Raw genomic sequence first — 19,816 nt, forward strand, 5'->3', positions numbered from 1 at the left:
AGGAGCTGTTCAGTCTTCCGGTGCTGAAGTAGTTTATGGCCCCACCCCAGTACCACAATGCCTCAAGATCTGCTCATTAACGGTTTAAACCAAATCACCGGCGATCCTGACCCCAACCACTAACACGAGCTCTTTTTGGACACGTTAATACGTGCAAATATCAAATATTTGCATAAGCATTTTTTTTTAAATGTGACCAATTGCCGCTGAGCTTTGGCGACGTTTTGGCGGAACAGTCTGAGCTCGTTTAATAAAATTATATTATTATATAATTCATCTTCCCCATACATAAAATATAAATACACAATACTACACATTTCCCTAAATACTTAATACATGTCCCTATTTAGTTTCGTCCACCAGAGGGGGCCTTTTCTCTTCGTAATGCGCGCACAGTATCTTCATACAGAATTATTCAATTCTATTTAGCGCCTCTAAAGCGCAGTAGAATTTTGATACCGATTATGGCATTTAGATGTTATTTAGTTAAACTGAAATATGAAGTAACCCCTAATGGATGTTACTCGACAAAGGAAGAAAAGACGCTTAAACTCTTCCATATTTATATCAAAAATGATCTATTAAGCTATTTCCAAAAAAAGAAAAACGCAGTCTGCTCGTATTCACACACACAACATATATAGCTAGCATAAGATATGTTTTATTTATTTTGATTCCCTACCCCCTTTATCATATGTTTTATAATCTTTTCGACAGATCAGATGTCATTGGAAATTTACAACAAACCTTGCATATATATTCACATTGATTGAACGAAACAGTTACAGTCGGCAAACAGTATAGCTAATACAAAGAAGTGTATAAATAATAAACATATAAAACGGGGTTTAAAGTACACAGCGCTCACGAGAATTAATGTTCCGTACACGGGTTTCGATTACTCTCTTTAAGTTAATGACAACAGCACAGTTTCAAATAAATAAGACTGTCGTTATACCCTGAGAGTAAAACATAATCATGTAATAATCTACCATTCACAGGCGAGCTTCAGCAAAGATGACGGTCGCTCGAAATCATACAAATAATAATAATAATAATAATAATAATAATATAACAAAAATACAAAAAATAAAATAAAATAAACCGTTGCATGCGCAGTTAGAATTTTTTTTTTTTTTTTTTTTTTTTTTTTTGTTTGTTGGAGGAGTTTTACTGCGCCTCCAGGCTCGCGGTGGGCGTCGATGGAGAGCGGGGTCCTGGGGAAATGTCGTGCAGTTTCCTAATGTGTTTCTTGAGATCAAAGTTCCTGCAGAAGCCCTTGCCGCACGTCGGGCAGGTGAAAGGCTTCTTGTCGTTGTGCGTGTGCATGTGAAACGTGAGGTTGTACACCTGGTGGAAGGCTTTGTTGCAGATATTGCACTTGAACTGTTTTTCTCCGCTGTGGGTCAGTTTGTGGTTTTTGTAGTTTCCTTGAAATAATAATAATAATAAAAAAATGTTAGAAGCTAATTCCAAAAAACATGCCAATGCTATACTATCTATCTATCTATCTATCTATCTATCTGTATGTTTTTGTCGATGAATACAAAATATAAAATGCCTTTGAGGACAGCTACCTTTCTGGTGGAAACCCTTGCCGCAGAATTCGCAGATGAAGGGCTTGTATCCCGCGTGAATTCTCGTGTGAGTGTTGAGAGTTGAACTTCGGTTGAAAGCTTTGCCACATTGGTTGCACTTGTGCGGTTTTTCCTGCGAACAAACAGAGAAGAAACGTTCTCACACGCGGTACAGATAAAGACATCGCTGAGCGCAAACGGAAACCGAGCGGAAGCGTATTTCATTTCAAACGAAATTATTATTGTTAGCTTATTATTGTTGAAAATTAGATAAATGAGGATCGCGTTTTCCCGTTTTTACCCGTATTAAATAAACTGCTATCTCACTGATAAAAATCCAAAAACCTCTTAAGAAATAAACATTTTAATGCAACAAAGAAAATATACATGCACGCTTTCATTGCATGGTTTTGTTCTGTTTTTTAGGCCGACCTGAAAATTTCACATTTATAAATTCTGAATTATAATAGTCTTATCGCGTATTAAAACTATAAGGCGCAATAAATGCGTTCATTAGGCTATATGTAGGGTTTACCAATAGCACTGCGCTGTAATTTTATTTTCGAAGATGTAAATGAAACAAATATTACTAGAGTAGAATTTTTTTTTTTTAATTTCACATTTAATTCAGTGCGCTACTCGCAGTCGTTTCTTTGCATAGCAAGTTTATCAGCAAATGAAAACAGTTTCCACGCAGCTTTTTCGGTGTGTGTTAATAAATCGATTTGAGAGATCACACCAGCGTGAATAGGACTTTAATAGTTATTAGTGAAATGGTGATTACCTGAGTGTGGATGATTTTGTGGCGGCACAGAGTGCTCGCTTGTCTGAATCCTTTGCCGCACACTTTGCAGACGAACGGTCTGGCGCCCGTGTGAACCGGCATGTGACGCGTTAAATTATAGTGCGCGTTGAACACCTGAAAATTGCAAATCGGGTTAAAAAAAAAAAAGAGCAGGATGCAATCTGTGCTAAAACAGAAGATCGACGTCGCTCGTCTCACCTTGCCGCAAACTTCACAGGTGAACACCTTTGGTTTGGTTTGAGGAGAGGCGCCGTTTAATTTGGCCGCGGAGTTCTTGAACAGCTTCTCGGACAAGATGTGCGCGCTCTCCTTCATGTAGTGGTGCAGGTGGGAGTGAGAAAGCTCCTTAAAAGACGCGCCGGGAGGAGCACACCTGTCCGGTTTGCTCTTCTCTGAGGAGAACAGGCTCTTCTGGCGCGCGTGCAGCGGCGCGTTGAGGAGGTACGACGCCATGGGGTGCAGGTTCACCAGACCCGCGTGAGGCGCACACGCGCTCTCCCCGCAGTTCAGGTAACAGACGGCGGCGCCCATGGCGTGGAACGACGCCTGGTTGACGACGCGCGGCCGGAAGAGTTTGTACTGTCCTATGGCCGACGGCGTCGCGTCCGGCTGCTCGTTCTTGTAATTCAAGCCGATGCTCAGCAGCTCGCTCGCGTTGTAGGAAAACGCGTCAGGGTGGTCTAATCCATTGACGTGAAGTTTATGAGGCGGCTCGCAGGCGAGCGGCATGAGCGGGATCATGCAGTGCAGCGGCGCGGGAGACTGCTTGGGCTCCGCTTTCCCCGCGGGAGCGTGGAGCAAATTCGGGAACGGTATCGACTTTGGCTCGGGCGTCCTGGCCATAATCCTTTCGATCGAAAAAGCGAGTGGTTTGGAGCTCGCCATCACGCTTCCTCCCGTCGAAGCCGAAGGGGCGCCGAATATTCCCGCTGAGTGGTACAGCGCGCCGTCCATGGCTCGAGCGCAGCACCTGTACCTGTGTCCTTCTCTTGTAGATAAGTTTGATTCCTCTCAGTGACCCGCAAGAAAAGACATCATCAAGCGCCAAGGCCCCCTGGCTGCTCCGCTGCTTGTCAATTGCGGACAATCAGCACTTATGTCCGCCCCGGATTGCTCAATAAAGAGTGTTTTGTCAATAGCGCAACTCAGGGCTCACCACGCGCGCACGTCAAAGACGCGTAAAGCAGCCCAGATGCTCGATTTAGTTATATCAATCACTACAGCGGCTTTTTTCCCTCTCTCTCTCTCTCTCTCTCTCTCTCTCTCTCTCCCTGCACTTGTCCTACACGCTGCTGTGGGTGACTAACTCAAGAAGGTGCTCTTTATTAGCACTGTAAAGCGCTGGGCGAATCTCCGGTCCCCTCGCGCCTCGCTGTGACATCATTGCACCTCGCGCGCACGCATCATATTTGTCAACATTTGACACACGAAAACTCCCGAATTACCTGATTTGAAACCGCATTCTCACGCGTTTTTTTTTTTTTTTTTTTGGTCGGAATGAAAGGCGATTTTATAACAACTTTATTTCGATTCTCGAGCAGAGCGTTTTATCTGCATGCGTACGCAAATTAAGACCAAACTCTTAACTTACAACCGTTTTTTTCAATTGATTCGTCTCATACGTATTTCGCTTTCAGTGCGCTTTTCTGCCATATGGACAACCTGACACGATAAGTTACAGCTAAATATAACGCAGAAGCTTTAAAATATAAACGTTTAATCCAGCAACTTTTTGCTATCGTGAAAAGCGCTATAAAAATAAACGTAATTTATTTGGGGGGGAATATTTACCTGCTACAAATTTGTTTACAAATCTGCTTTTCCCTAAACTGTTGTTACAAGCTAAAAGTACCGAGAGGGAAAAAAAAGACATTGACATTTTGTGCACGAACAAATATAGTGGTAATAAAACGTGCAATTCGAATAAATGCAAATAAAAATGAATGTAGCCAACCTAAACAATGCCTAAACAGTAACTAGCCCATGCATGTCTTAAACCCACAGGCGAATGTTAATTTCTTTTTTTTAATACTAAGTCTTATGTCTTATAATGTCACCTCGGGGGGCTGTTGGTCACATACGATCGTAATTTTACCCCTGTAGTTAATTTTAATTGGTTAAACTGTTGATGTTACAGCTCGCCCCGCGTTACAACACTTCCCAGTCTCCACAGCGTTTAAGCGGCGGATTCCAGCAGCACCTCTCATCCAATTTAGCTTACAATAAATTCACAGATCGTTCCCCTCTCACGTCTAAACGCGATTCGACGTCAAATACAATCGAACAATTATTTGTTACGTTTTCGCGTCTCGTTAGCGAAACATCACGCGACCGTTCTCCCATCACGCGCCATCTCGCGCGCGCATGAAAAACATTTGCGAAAAAGCTATATTTCGCGTCGGACGACCTTCGTTTCCAAACGCAAAGCCGCGAGGACGCTCATCTGGGAATTGTGCGCCAAACGAGAGGTATTAGCAGCAAAACGCCTCCGAGGAGCTGAGACCGTGCCACGTGAGAGCGAGAGAGAGTCGCGCGCGTTCGCGGGCAGTCCGCGAGCGCGGGCAGAAATGAAAAGTGGCAGCTCGGCGTGAAATACAATTGACACTGATTCGATGCGAAGACGGTTTCTCGTCAAGGATTATTCTGTTTAAAAAGGTAACATGTATGGAAAAATGAGCGCGTCGGTGACATACCTTGGTTTTAAAATATCTGCGCGTTTATTCTGAAATATATAGCCTGCATACTTTGTGATACCATATTGTTGTTTTTTTTTGTTTTTTAATTTAACGGCGCTCGGTTAAGATAAATGCGCTGAAATGATAATGTTTGTGTTTTCAGGGCGACTTTAGAACATTGCTAATTTTGACTGCTGTTCAATTGGAAGCAGATGGGTGTCGAATAACCTGCAATTTGGAGCTTTTTCACATAATAAGCGGTCGCCTCGCTGTTGTCATACGCTGCTCCTCAGATTTCTTCAGCTGGGCGAAGGCAAAACGAAAAAAAAAAAACCCTTTATAACGATATCACGGCGCAAATGCATCTCGTGCGTTTGTTTCGTTTTGCTTAATGTTTGTAGGCTATTTCAAGAATGTCATGTTTTTTTTTCGGCGCAAGCATTCAATATAAAACTCTTATCAACCGAGCGGTAACCCGATTTTAATATGAAACACTTTAGGTCTGGCTGATTTTGAGTTTAATTTTAATTTACAGTCCAGTTATTAGTCAGCCCATCTAGTCCAATTTCGCCGCATTTTAGTGAAAAGTGCGTTTCAGTAAGAAATACAGCTAACTCGACAATAGAAACGGCCTCGGAGTCGTTTGTGAAACTGAGATTTTTAATATCACATTTAGGGTAAAATTAATAACGGCAGACTATCTCCTCAAGGTCTCTAATGCCGGATGGAAATGATCGCTTAATTATTACAGACGACGTTTAAAGCTGAAATCATTTGCGCTTTAAATAAAACGTGGTCTCGCGTGCCAGACTTAAACAGCAAATGGAAGCTGTATTAATTAAATGTCATTTTTCATCGGCAACGGTCTATTTTTGCATTTTATTCCACGTTTTATTTAGCAAAATTAGAATTTGAAAAATAATTCTAGCTCGCACTATTATCGTGACCCAAGTCTTATTTAGTTTAGACGTCTAGAAATAATGGATTAACCCCGCTGCACGGGAAGCTGTTCTAGTGATGCGTTCCTATGAATAGAATTCCATTTCTTTATGTTTTAATTGTTTGTTTAATACGATGCACAATAAAGATAAAGGCCATTTAAAGCGATGCTGAAAAGAACATGCACGCTAAACGGATTTAATACCGAGACCAGCAATTGGCATCATTTTTTTTTTAAAGTGGCTGAAACGAAATATAAATAAAATAAAAATGTTGAATATGTAAGATCACATTCAAGCATTGACAAATGATTTGACTATTGCCAACTCCTTGGTAAATAAACCTAAACTAAAATTGCATGTGAAGTTTTTTTTGTTTCCACTTACCTAAAATGATATTAAATCACCAACCAATGCAGCGTGTGATAAATATATAAATAAACGAAATATAAAAACGTCGTCTTTTTTAACGCATTTCGAAAAGCTAAATTTTTTTTTTTTAATATTTTTTTTAAAATAAAGGTTTAATTTCACCCGTGTCATATAATTTGATGCAAAACAAAGAAAAGACCAGAGGAGTGACATTAAAAACACTTTAATCGTAACACTTAAGACACCCGGGCGATCTCAGGTGCACAAAGACAATAGAAATATACAGCTCTTGTTAAAATCCAGTGACATTTTCTTTCATCTGAAACATAGTTGGACATCGACAGCATACTCTACACATGACACACTTCTATAGAAGAATCTGAATGTGAATTCATAGCTATTGAGTGGAACGGTGTCACGATTTCGTCGAATAAACAGTGAACAGCTAGCATTTCATCCACCATATCTGGAGCTTTGGCCTGAGGATCCGAAGCTGATGCGAAAAAAAGAAAACATAAAAAACAGCACATAAGCAGACGCCACTTCCCTCACGCTCTGTATTTCTAGTTTTCGCTCCGGTACACCGTGTCTATGATACACTCACAAAATCGTCAGCTGGTACTTTGTGGGTAAATCTGTGCCTACAAGTGCTTCCCGAGCTCGCCTTGTGATGAGCCACCGTATCACTGCACATCAAATACAGAACGACAGAGACACTTTAGCTGTCTGTAAGTGGCCAATGAGAGTTTTATACAAGCATGGTGACATCGGCTTAGACGAGAGGGCAGTGCAGCACTGGCTGGGAAGCGTGAAGCGCGAGCTCCAATCAGGAGAGCTGGAATCCGACCTCTTCGTATCAAGTTTGCGACCGTCCAGTAGGTGGGACTTTAACCCTCCTCTTCATCGCTGTCCCTCATGGTAATGCCCTGCAGACCGTCCGCGGCCGACACGGCTGCCGTGGCTTCCTCGATAGTGAGCCGGTTGTAAACGGTCTCGTAGCTCTTGTTGTTCAACGCGCCGTCCAACACGCCCTGGAGCCTGAAGTCACGGTACGACTTCTGCACGACAAAAAAAATCAAAAATTAGAGAAGCAAAACAAGCACGGAGAACAATGAGACAGTTTAAGGACAGGTCGATTTTATTTTTTGACTTCTCGCGCATCAGGATTTGCCTGAAATGGCACTCGTGTGCTAATTAATCTCTCATTCTCATGGTAATGGAATTCGTTGTGCAGCCAAGCTGAACTTGACACTCTTGTCATGGTCAATTAGCATCAACAGAGTTTCGAACAAAAACTTCTTCACGCTGTATTCTTTTTTTACCTTGACAATCTTGATGAGAGTTTTGAGTTGGTAAACATGCAGCTGCTGGTCGAGTCTGTCCGTCAGCCAGGCGCACACCGCCTTCATTAAAGAGTTGTACCATTGCTGTGCATGTGAGAGAGAGAGAGAGAGAGAAATAAACCTTGAAGAGGACGTAACATCTATGCAAAAAAAACCTCAGTACTTTAAGCGAATAAGTAGATGTGACCTACACGGTGGCGTGAAGGAAAAAGCGGCTTTTGGTCAACGCTAAAAGTTCTCTTTATGTGCGTTTTTCTCGTTCGATTACGCCTAGAAAATGTACCATCCGCACTCAGAATTTGGCAGTCCTCGAAAATAGATTTATTCCACCTCAAGCTTTTCTTTTTTTATACCAAAGAGCTACCGAGAAACTGTTGATTACCTAGTCGTATTAAATATTCATTAAGAGTCATTACTTCATTTCTCATTACTGAACTCACAAGCAAGTATCTTCCTGTGGCCCAAGTATCATTTGAGGTCGCGTTTGCACACAATAACAATCTTAAAGACACCGAACCTACTAATTACAGGGCTAACACTTGAATCTGTGTATAAAGGGGTCACCTTGCATGCCGAACACCTTCAGTTCACGTATTACTTCACGCGAGGACACCTTATATAATTACCAGTCTTTTCTACGAAAGAAGCCGGTTCTTTAATCAGCAGCGATCAGTCTGTGAATCGGTTTTTGCATGACAACCTCTGACACCAGCTTGTGTTTGCATTCAGCCCCGGTAATTTCATTTTGGAAATTATTAGCTCACATCGACAAAAGACCAAGATCGTCTATGCGCTTGGAATATGATTCACGCACAAGCAAGACAGCATCGTATAAGACCACAGCATCGTGTTTACTGGCGAAACACATCACTTAAGACTGTTTTCATTGAGCTTCCCATGCAATTTAACATCAGGCTCGCAAATTTGCAACGGGAGCGTAAATGAATCCAAACAGCACACCAATAATCAGCAAAGTCCGCTCCTGCCATTAACAAAAAGCAGGCAAAACAGAAAGATGAGATGCCACTTAATTGAAGCACTTAGGCTGGTTGGGAAACAGATGACTGTGCCCTAATTGTTGGAGGTGAAAGAATGGCAACGCATTTCTTCATATCAGACGAATCTCCGACGGTAATCACACGCTTAAGTGTCCACTTCTCTGGTTCATTAGGGAGGCAGGGGAGGGCAGCCTCCGCACCTGTGACCAGTCTGAGGGCCGCGGCCCCTCACCGTGCAAACCTCATCGCTCCGCTAATCACAGTGATTTAGCGCCCCGGACAAACAGACCGCAGCCTGCAAGGGCATGCGGCGACTGATTTCCTTATTTCCTTGAGCGCCTTCGCAGCACAGCACCGAATGGTAGAGCCGCTCGTACTTAAGAAGCAGCGCTCAAAAATATTCACGCCCCAAACTTTTCGCCGTCCAAGGGATGCGCATTAGATTAAATGTTTCGAAACAGACGGATTTGAGGCTGCTCGATGAGGAAGTTTCTGCGGTGACACACGGCGACCCTCCTCTCGGCTCGCTCTCGGTGCATGACTGTGAGCATGTGACACGCATTAGAGGCTGCTGGTTTGCAGGGCACCTCTATCCTGCATGCCTGTCTCCATCGGTGGCCTCGGCAAAGGTCTAATAAATGAAGAGAAGACATCAAACACCGCTTCTCACCAATCTGGCTCGGAATAGAAAGTTTTCGAAGGCAATCTGCTCAGGATTTATAAGGGCGGAAGGGCTGCGTACATCCTATGGAGTGTTTGTGGCGTTCTATAGATCTGCTGTGTCTGGAAGCGGCTTCGAAGGATGAGCAGTGTGTCCTAAACAAAATTAAGGAGCGAGACGTATGAGTTTGCGCCTTCTTCCTCTCTCTCTCTCGATGTTGTTTGAGAGTAAACAGGTCAACAGGAGCCCTGGGTGAGTGCTCAGGCGCTGGAAGTGGTCACAGTGGGCTGATGAGTGCTCTTGGTGAGGCCTCATCGCCTCTTCCTACAAAAACTTTCCCCACCCCTTCTCACCTCCCTCGGCCTCGGCTTTACAATACCCACAGCTGAGGAAACGTGGTGGGAAAGCAGTTGGAAAAGAACCGAGAAAGGAACAGAATGAGACGTTGGATATTCATTCACATACACTGGCACAAATGACACTCGCTTGAAGTAACTTTGCATTGATCTGTGGACTTATTATGAAACATTTCTTAAGCTAGTGTTTGAAAGCAGTCGAGTGAAACTGAATCACATTTATAGCGCGTTCGCTAACAGGCAGGAACTTACATCAAAGATTTTCTCTATGTACATCTCGTCGTTCACGCGGTCGCGTAGAATATCCTGGTTCTGTCGTACAAAGGTGATGTAGGTGTCTGCTAGATCCATACCAGGCTTCTGTGGAGAGTGACAAATTCAAAATCAGCACATTCATTCAATTTGAGTCTTTATTTAATTTTTTTTTAATGCAAAGGAGTGCTGTACTATCGATTAATCGCAAAAGAAATAAACGTTTGTGTTTACATAATGTGTGTACTATATATATATATATATATATATATATATATCCCATTCATAAACGATTTATATTACAAATATACATATTTCAGAAATGTATACACGAATGTGTGTATATTAATATACATATGACTTGTCACAGTACACACATTATTACTTATTTGGATGTCATTTATCATGATCATTAAATCAAATTTTGCTAGAAAACATGCTGATGATTAATAAAAAAATCATTCAAATGTTACTTTCATAAAGGTGGACTAAGTGCAACATTATACATTACGCACCGTATAAACCTTTATCAAAAAACCAGTCAGATCAATGGCAGAGTAAAAGCGGTTTAATTATCCACAGGGGTGGGCAGCCATTTTGACCAGTTTATTTAGTTCTTATTTTCTTATTGTACCAAAAACGACAGCATATGCTTATAACACTGATGCATGGTGTGAATGGGCCTTTATTGCATATTCTAATCTTGGTGAATTAACCAAAAGTGTTTCAAACACCTATGACTTTTATCATTAAAAAATACAAGCTGGTATTTCAGCAGTATCACTGTTATCTAAAATTCTTTGCTTTTCTGCATTCACTAACAATTTTTTTTGCATGTTTTTGTTAGTATGGCGAAGCATCAGACAGTCACATCAAAGACTTCTTTGAATGTTAAGGCAAGCAAATCCAATACAAAGTTAAAACACAAATAATGAAATACTGACAGCCACCGCCACTATATCTCTGCCTGCTGGATGATGTTTCAGAAAATGCTTTAAAAAATAAAAACACATGTAAACTTGTAAAAAAAGAAAAAATGAAATAAAGAGCCAAAAAGCACCCTCAACACTTACACCCTGTTAAAAGCAATCCTTTTACCTGTGGAAAAACATTTCTATTCACACTGGGGCTGTTAGAACAGGGAAAAATCCTAATAGTGCTGTAATTGCTGTGACACGTTTCCCACCCATGACTCAAGGGCTGAGATAGCTTGAGGGCTTGAATGCTGGAAAACCCCCTTTTTTATTAGAGAGCAAAGAGACTCCCGAACATCAACCTGCTCTTGTCAGGCCTCTCTTCCTGTAGTTTGTGTCTTGGTCAATGCAAAGGTGCAATGATGTACCACCGTACCAGTGTGCTGAAGCTCTGCTTTTCCGAACAAACAAATTAACTCCTACTGTGTTAAGCAGCATAAATGTTTTAACACTGAAGGTTCTTAAAGTGTCTCTATTATGAATTTTTGAAAGTGACCTTTCGGGCAGTGTAACGCAGCTCTAAGTGAATGAAAACACCCTGCAAAGTTTTAAATCTGGAAGTGCACTGTGTATAAAGTTATTGTCTCAAAAAGGAACAGTCGACTCATTCGACTTTTAAAACAAGTCTCAAGCTGTTTTATGTTGACGTCAGCGTGAAATATTAGTATATTTTCTTCTAACGTTGGTCTGAATGAAACTAGGTGCCATATTTGCAGCGGTACAAATAGTGTTTCTCCTGATAATGCTGCACACAAAGCAGCACTACGCTCTTAAATGCAGCTCTTACGGTGAAATGTAAATGAAATCGACCTTATATGCATGCTAACTTCTTGTTGGGGACTCCCAAAGCCAAAATATGAACCTTTCATTACTCATAATAGGGGCACTGTAAGCAGAAAACCAATAATATTAGAAAGGATCATGTGACACTCATTTGACAGGAGTAACGATTGCTGAAAATTCAGCTTTGCCATTACATCCAATAAATGAAATTTCAAAATATATTCAAATAGAAAATAGTTATTTAAAATTGTAATAATAATTCACAATATTGCCGTTTTTTTCCCATGCAGCCTTAAATATAATATAAGAGACCTTAAAATGATCTTACTGGCCTAAAACTTTTGATTGGCAATGAATATATCATTTTATGTATCTCTTACAAAATAAAACAAACACACAAACATGCGAATAAAACCAGAAAACACTCAATCAAGCAGTCAAACACACCGATGAATTAACTTAAAGCAAATAAAAAAAGAATGCAACAAAAGATGCGAGATGCAGTGAATGGACTTCTGTACAAGGACTCAAATGAGAGATTCAAGCTTGTTATTAACTATCCCATCGCTTGGCTGTAAACTCGCACACTTGTTGTAAAAACAAACTTGTTCCTAGAAAAGCTGCGTCATTTTAAAAATGTAGTAACGTCACTAATTATGGTCAGCAATTCCTCAAATACCGGACAGCAACACTCGGTATGACCTCCTGACCGCATCCACAGTCGGCCAATATCTACACACGCAGCAGCTGATCAAATACGACTGGGATCTCAAGAGGATCTCATATCGTGTTGAGCGAGAGGTCTTCAGAGGTCTTCAAAGACACATATCATATTATCAATGAAGGAAGAAAACTGCCACTTCCTGTGCACAACCAAGCATGTAGTATCTCTGACTTATCACTGCAGTCGCCGGCGACCCCTTAAAAGGCGCTTGGGTGGAAGCAAGACGAGGTCTTTTTAAACCCTGACAGGACGACAAAGCCTGTGATGGACCGATAAGCACACCAAAACACGATCTTCTCGTACGAAATCCAACCGGAGGACGCAGGGACAGGCCTGATCCGTCAGGCCAGACAATGCCATGACGCTTGGGTGTGGGCCGAGTGTGAATGAATAAATGGAGAGGTGTGGGACGGTGCGATTAAGGCCAGGTTAATGACTGGTTAAGCTGAGCGGATAAATGGCGTGGATGGGAAACAGAGGAGAAAGGGAAGGGGAGACGAAATGCGCAGTAATTACACAGAGCTGCTAGCCTGGCTTCCTGCCACTGCCTCATTCACTGTCCAGGTGCAGGTGTGTGAGAGCATGTGTGTGTGTGTGTGTGTGTGTGTGTGCGGTGTCGAAGTAGAGAGCGTGTGAAGTGCGTTTGTGTAAGTTTTGAGTAAATACTTTGTTGTGGTAGCGCTAATGCGAGCGCAGATTCGAGCCGTGGGTGTGAATGTGCAAACGAGTGTGTTAACAGAGCGCTATCGGGAGGGCGTCTCGCCAGAAAGCCCCGGCGCTTGAATGGCAGCCTTCACAAAGGAGCAGAGGAGCTTAACCTTTCGTGACAAGAGCCCAGAAATGTTCGGTGCCAAAGGCCAGACCACAGCCATGTTCCTCCCTCCCTCTCCGGCTTCAGCGGGAGCTGTGAAAGGGGCTTACATGGAGCAGCGTTCCTTCTACACAAAAGCGCAAGGTGGAGGTGATGTTATAATTCGAGGGGGAGATGGGGTGTTTGTCCGCTGCACACCTCGGGGAGCCGAGGCTGAGAGCTCGGATGGAGCGATGGGGTGTGGGTGTTTAGGGTTTGACTGGCTTTTCTGTTCTTAAGGCCCTTGAGTCCGAAATTTTCGCATGCGTTTTTTACGTATTCGTCATCATTTCCAATCAAATTGAATGCAAGTGGATGCGAAAATGCAAAAAAAAAAATAAAAATTCAAACCTGATTCAAAATTTCGGATTAGGTGTGCGATGGCTTTTAATCTTGTATGTTTGCTTCGTACGGTGGCCCCAAAAAGTATTTGGACACAAATGTCGCCGGAGAATCAGTATCGATCGAGAATCGTTCAAATAAAGCCATTGTTTTAAACAAATATATAAAAACCAAAAAGCTTTTGAAAATTTAAATTGCATCCAAAATAAAAGTTTTATAGTTACGTTATATATGTATGTGTACTGTGTATATTTATTATGTGCATATAAATACACTCACATACAGCATATATTTTTAGAATATGTTTATACATTTGTATATTCATATTTTTATATTATACATACAAATATTTAATATATAACCAAAAATAAAATTAAAATTAAAAATTTAATCTTTCTTAAATATATACATGTGTGTGTTTGTATTTATATATAGATAATAAATACGCACAGTATAAACAAAAACTATTATGGATGCGATTAATTGTTTGACGGCACTAATATGAAGTGAAATAGTTCATACGCTTAAGTCACACATAAATATGTCTAAATGTTATCGCATTATAGAAAATATTTAAACAGTATAGCGTTTAAAAAAAAATTCTTAAAGACGTAAATTATAAATTATATTAACTGTTCAAAATCAAGACAAAATTAATTTAGACAATTAAGTCACACATACAGTAAAAATATATAAATTTTACTGCATTGGATAAAATACTAAAGCACAAATATTACTTTTAAAAATTTCAGTTGCAAATGATAAATGATAGAACACACATCCTCTAAAATCACTGTTTGATTAAACTTATGCCCACATGGACTCTGAATTCACAAAATGCCACAGAAAAACTGTTAATAACGGGTGTTCCAATCCTGCAGAAATCCAAACATTCCCGGCCCTTGTGTGTTTGTATATTAAATATTTTGGCTAATTTGATAATGCTTTCATCTGCCAAAAAAAAGTGTAGTTCTCTCAGCCCTGTTGAACATTTTAGAATGTTTAAATTTCATTCCACAGATTTCCCCAAAAAATCAGCACAGAAAATAACTGCAAAAAAAGCGAGTTTTGAGAAAAGCTTTCGTATATACTCTGTATATTTTTATATTTGTTTTGATCATGTAATGAAATTATATTTATACATTTTTGACTGTGACTTAAACGTTCAAATACATTTTTAGAGCCACTCATGATCTATTGGTGTCTGTAGTATTTTTGGAAAGATGTTAATACTTTCATTTATCAAGAATGAAAAATTACATTTATATTGTAACAAAAAAATTCTATTTCAAATTAATGCTGTTCTTTCAAACACTCTATTGTTAACAAAAAATAAATAAAAATTATATATATATATATATATATATATATATATATATATATATATATATATATATATATATATATATATATATATATATATATATTTTTTTTAGATCAAAGAAATGCAGCCGTAAAATCTTACTTAAAATTTTTCATACTCTGATATTAGTCGCAGAACTAACTGGAATGAGTTGTTGTTCATGTTTTTATTCAGAAAGGCCTTCTGTAATTCTGTGGTCTCGGATCAGGAGGTCATGTGATTACTCAGTCTTTCCCTCACCCCGTGTTAGTTTCTTTCTGCTTGCTCACTGTCTGCGCTCTGAACAGTCCTGGTTCCTGGTGATTCATTAGCATCTTTTTCTGCTTGTGACGGCCCATTGTCAACACTGTGGCAGATCGTGAGACTGATTTTAAGCCAATCGGGTTGCTAATTAGTCTTGCTCAGCCAGCTCTGATAGACGCTCCAATCCTGCTTTTCAGTTGGCCATGAACCGCAAACGATAAAAAAAAACATATAATTGTGTTAAGTAATGATGAAATAATACACATTAAGCCTTTTTAAATATTAAAAACAAAGCAAGATGGAAACGCTTGGCAAAGCTGAATAGAGAATCTGTTTCCCTAAGTAAATAATAAAACACACACAAACGCAAAGCGGCATGCAAAACAAAAAAAATATATATATATATATCGGAATCATGCGCATTTATACGTCCAAAATGACACTTACTGGGACGTCCACATATTTGGCCGCTGCTTTTACCTTAAAAAAATAAATAAATAAAAAAAAGCACCTGCTGAATATCTTTGGGCTTGTCAAACGTTCAGTACGAAATGAGATCCCGGAAAGGGGAGTGTGTGGGTGGGATGAACGTGAAAATACTCACCGTGAAAGACAGGATGGAGGAGAAGAATGTTCCCTCGTCATATCGTGAGAGTTTGGACAACACCCCATCCAGAACAGCTGCGAACTGTGAAAGCAAAGAAGCATGTTTGCGTGACAGCCGTGTACGCCTTTAGCAAAAGCAACAATTAACAATTTAGGACAAAGTAACATTCGCAGATACAATGGATATAACGTCGGTGAAGGCCAGCTGAAAAGAATGGGCAAAAGCCAAATCTCAATGTTGTGAAATGTGGCAGCTCAAAAGAGGCCGAGACAATGGCTGTTGGGTGTACCTTTGAGACCAAGGAGGAGATCATTTCCTTAAAGGCCTCATCGATCAGGACATCGATTTTTGAGTGGTACTGCTGCTGTAGGACAAGAAGAGGAGGAGAAACATCAACAAATACAACAGGCGCGATGGGAAAGGCACGCATCCTAAAAGAACAACACGCTAACAAAGACGTATTTCGGCAGAGGGAAAAATCCTCCCCGTGCGATAGGGCTGAGTTAAGCAGCTATTAGGCCCATTATGCCCGTGAATGGCATTCCTGCTCTCGTTTAGGGCAAAGGAATTTGAAGGATACTTTTTGTGCGGGCCACAATTAGGGCAGCCTTGTGTTTTTCTAAAGAACCCGTCCAGCTGCGGCGAGCAAAGGCTCACACTACATTCAATTAATCCGCCATTTCATGTCTGATAAGTCTTATTCACCTATTTTGTGGAAAAAAGGAGGGAGAGGGAGAGGGGGAAGGAGAAAGCGAGGGCTTGAGAGAGAGAGAGAGAGAGAGAGAGAGAGAGAGAGAGAGAGAGAGAGAGAGAGAGAGAGAGAGAGAGAGAGAGCACATCCATTTGGCCGTGCTGAATAGATGCCTTTGCTGCATGCGCTGCAAGCAGGAGTTCATCTCCTCCAACAATGGCCATTCATGACGAATCTAAAGGACACCCAAATTAAAAATTTCAATCAACAATGCGTGCAGATCGGTGACAAATTGAAGGTGCTAAGAGGTCACTGTCAGCCGCCCTAATTTTCTTTTCACCCTTTTTTTTTTCCTGCGCGCAAAATGGCGTTTTTTTTTTTCATAAATGGCATTATAGGAGAATCTTGAGGACTTTTTACCTCAATTAACACTTCCATGTTTGCTTTTTATACGGCTAAACGGCGAGGGCTCTTTTTTCGCATTAGCGCCGATTAAATAGGGAGGTCTTTGCCGTGTGTGTGAAAACCAAAAGAACAATAATTTCTTTTAAAAACATTTATCTGGTAGCCATCCACTTCAGAGTCACTTCAGCGAGATGGCGGCTCATAAAGAGTAACCTTGTATTTCCAAATAAAGCGGCAGGCAAACTCGGGTAAAATAATCTTTTCTTTGTTTTTAAATAAAGTCTTTCACAAACACGCCGACACGCACCGATGGCCATTAAATTCAATCCGTGTGAAGGAAAATCAGTTGAGCGTTGAGAAATACCTTTTAACCCAATACTAAGAAGTGAGTGTGGTTTCTCGCCGCCGTGCGACTATCTCGCCGCACAAGGCCACATACTTTAAGTGTCACTGTTTGAGAAAATTCTTCTTTTTTTCCGTGAAGTTAGCACCTGTTTTTTTGTTAGGACTGGAAAAGAGTAGTATCGACTAAGACTGCACAATTCCGAAGAGAGAGAGAGATCTCAACTACAAAAACAAATAGTTTACTTCTATTTCAGAAGCTTTCATACATAAATGTGCACTAATATGAAGGAGAGAAAGAAATATGGCAGTGATCAGATTTGAGGATGTCGGTTTTTTAATCAAAGTCATTTCAAATTCAAATTGCACTCGTGTGTTTACAAGAGATTCCACTAATTTTTGGAAATGTTTGAGTGAGTTTTTGTCCATACAATGGAAGCCAATGTTATTTAGCTCCCAACATTCTTCAAAATAACTTCTTTTGTGTTTCACTGAAGAAAGAAAGCCATGCCATTTTGGAACGGCATGAGTAAATGATGACAGAATTTTCATTGTGATTTGAGCTATCCCTTTAAGAGTTAATTGCACACAATGACACGGACAGGAGACGGTAGAAGGGACACTTACCCACTGCTGCTCAACCTTGGGTTCATGCAATAACGTGCAGGACATGCAGGGATGAGTCAAAGACAGACAACCAACAAAAAGAAAAGAAAAACATTTGAATGAAAACTAATCTCAGAGCTGGTTAACGGACTGCCAACAGATTAATAAAACTCCCCTCGAGCATAATTCGGATCATTAATTAGCTAAAATTAAACTAGGTAATAAACAAACAACACAAAATCTAACAAACGGGCTCATTTCTAAAGAAAGAATGTGAAATGAGATTTACAGTCATTTATAACGGAAAAAAAAACACAAACTGTTTAATGACTAAATCAATAATTCTGGATTCAAAACAAAAACCTTGTACTCAAATGTAAACTACAAGGTACACAAAAGTAAACTTTACTCTTTATAGTAAACTAAAAATGATTTGATTTTCTGCAACGTGCGAATGGCTAATTTGGACTTAATTTCATTTTATTAATTATGTAGTGCATGTAAAATAATATAAAATATCCAATGTCTATAACTATGTCTGATCACTAACTTATACCAAACAGCGACATTTCTTTGGAATTAAGTAGTGCGTGTCATGTCATTTAAAATATGCAATATCCATAACTGTGTCTGAATGCTCTCATTTTTACTTCATAATGAACCGTGCCATTTAATTTGGATTTAAACACCAATTTGGATTTGTCTCTAATGTGAACTCACCTTAAGCAACTTCAAACTCTACTCAAAATCAAAATAATCCAATTTAAAGCTCTCAAGGACAATCTGAACATCTTTTGCTTTTCAGTCAGAAGCTGACAGAACAATGTTTTGAAAGATGTACATTTTTACAGAAGTTTCATTTCACTTCAGTTATGGCTGAATGGACAACTTTAAGTAGTTTCTGCACATTAAGCCGGGCTAAATAATTTATTTGATGAAAGAAACTACTCTTTAATGAACGCCTGTGTGAGATGTTCACACAAAAACAGGAAATTAGATATCTAGACTAAGTGGAATCGTGGCTGTCATGAAAAATGAGAAGCCGGTATAATGAGTTGGCTTGTTCGAAATTAAAATGGCAGCTCTGGGTGTCGAGTTTGGCTGTGGTTCGTTCAAGGCCTCTGGAGCATAAGGACTTTCTGGTCGAGACTTATCTCTAGGCAGAAGAAGAGGAGGTAATAATATCGCCCACTGAAAGGAAGCACAAAACACTTCACACCAACCGATAACACCTGCGCTAGTTCAACTGAAAAGCAAGTTTGCAGCATAAAGGAGAAACTGATAAATGGATCTTTGCCAGTTTGACAGCTTTTCAAATGACTGATTAGAGTCACGCAATTCAATGTTCTTAATCTTGTTTTCACCTCCCAACTGTCAATTGAACAGAGACGAGATGATTTTATGAACACCGTAAGTCTCATAAAAACATCTACTAAGGTGAAGATGAATGTGTCTGTTCAGAGAGACCCTGACAGGATTGTGACGTACCTCCTGGCCTTGGTCAAGAACACAGAGCTTGGAGCACTGCTTCTTGGCATCCATGAGAACATTGAACATTGTGCACACAGACAAGGGGACTCGGAAATCAGTCGACTTGCAAGACTTCTGCATTTTAGCGTCAAAGGCGGCTTTGGTCCTGGATATCAGAGATGGAGAAATTGGCTACATGAAGCCCCTGTTTTTGAAAGGACTGCTATTATTAGTCGGTAAACAGCTGACCTTTTGACACAGGCCTCCATCATATCGCTAGCCATCAGTTTGAGCCTCTGCTCCAGATGTTTGGCGAACTCCGGCTCCGGCCAGTGCAGGTCCATCACGAACATCTGGAGAGCATCCAGCTTCCAGAACAGATCTTCTGATGTGGCCGAGCCGTTACTGAGGACAGAAACAGTGACGTGTTAGCTCATGA

General features: G+C 40.4%; 2 protein-coding genes across 21 annotated transcripts in view; both read right to left on the reverse strand.

Moving 5' to 3' along the window:
• Window positions 1-649: 649 nt before the first annotated feature.
• On the reverse strand, window positions 650-3,681 carry fezf1 (FEZ family zinc finger 1). The gene is made up of 4 exons (XM_043227570.1): window positions 2,581-3,681; window positions 2,362-2,496; window positions 1,578-1,710; window positions 650-1,430 (listed from the first exon to the last, which is right to left on the reverse strand). Exons 1-4 carry the CDS (start codon window positions 3,334-3,336, stop codon window positions 1,171-1,173), a joined length of 1,284 nt encoding a protein of 427 aa, XP_043083505.1. The 5' UTR covers window positions 3,337-3,681; the 3' UTR covers window positions 650-1,170.
• A 2,893-nt stretch (window positions 3,682-6,574) lies between these two features.
• cadps2 (Ca++-dependent secretion activator 2) overlaps window positions 6,575-19,816 on the reverse strand; it is a 122,195-nt gene continuing 108,953 nt past the window's right edge. For 7 of the 20 annotated variants that reach the window (XM_043228808.1, XM_043228805.1, XM_043228807.1 and 4 more), the window contains 9 exons: window positions 19,627-19,782; window positions 19,396-19,543; window positions 17,929-17,943; window positions 16,153-16,227; window positions 15,861-15,944; window positions 15,704-15,736; window positions 9,978-10,085; window positions 7,690-7,794; window positions 6,575-7,425 (listed from right to left, as the gene is read on the reverse strand). In XM_043228808.1, the coding sequence (XP_043084743.1) occupies window positions 7,255-7,425; window positions 7,690-7,794; window positions 9,978-10,085; window positions 15,704-15,736; window positions 15,861-15,944; window positions 16,153-16,227; window positions 17,929-17,943; window positions 19,396-19,543; window positions 19,627-19,782 (895 nt within the window). In that variant the 3' untranslated portion in view covers window positions 6,575-7,254. Of the gene's footprint in view, window positions 7,426-7,689; window positions 7,795-9,977; window positions 10,086-15,253; window positions 15,443-15,703; window positions 15,737-15,860; window positions 15,945-16,152; window positions 16,228-17,928; window positions 17,944-17,968; window positions 19,099-19,395; window positions 19,544-19,626; window positions 19,783-19,816 lie in introns of those variants that run through there. The other 13 variants (XM_043228814.1, XM_043228813.1, XM_043228809.1 and 10 more) reach the window with 8 other exon arrangements.

Source organism: Puntigrus tetrazona, chromosome 25, assembly GCF_018831695.1.
Source record: "Puntigrus tetrazona isolate hp1 chromosome 25, ASM1883169v1, whole genome shotgun sequence".
Lineage (NCBI taxonomy): Eukaryota > Metazoa > Chordata > Actinopteri > Cypriniformes > Cyprinidae > Puntigrus > Puntigrus tetrazona.

Coding starts and splice junctions, on each gene's coding strand:
- fezf1 (XM_043227570.1), bottom strand. CDS start 3,336: ATGGACGGCGCGCTGTACCACTCAGCGGGAATATTCGGCGCCCCTTCG. Junction 2,497..2,580: donor CCTGTGAAGTTTGCGGCAAG/GTGAGACGAGCG, acceptor TGCAATTTTCAG/GTGTTCAACGCGCACTATAA. Junction 1,711..2,361: donor ACAAAATCATCCACACTCAG/GTAATCACCATT, acceptor GTTTGTTCGCAG/GAAAAACCGCACAAGTGCAA.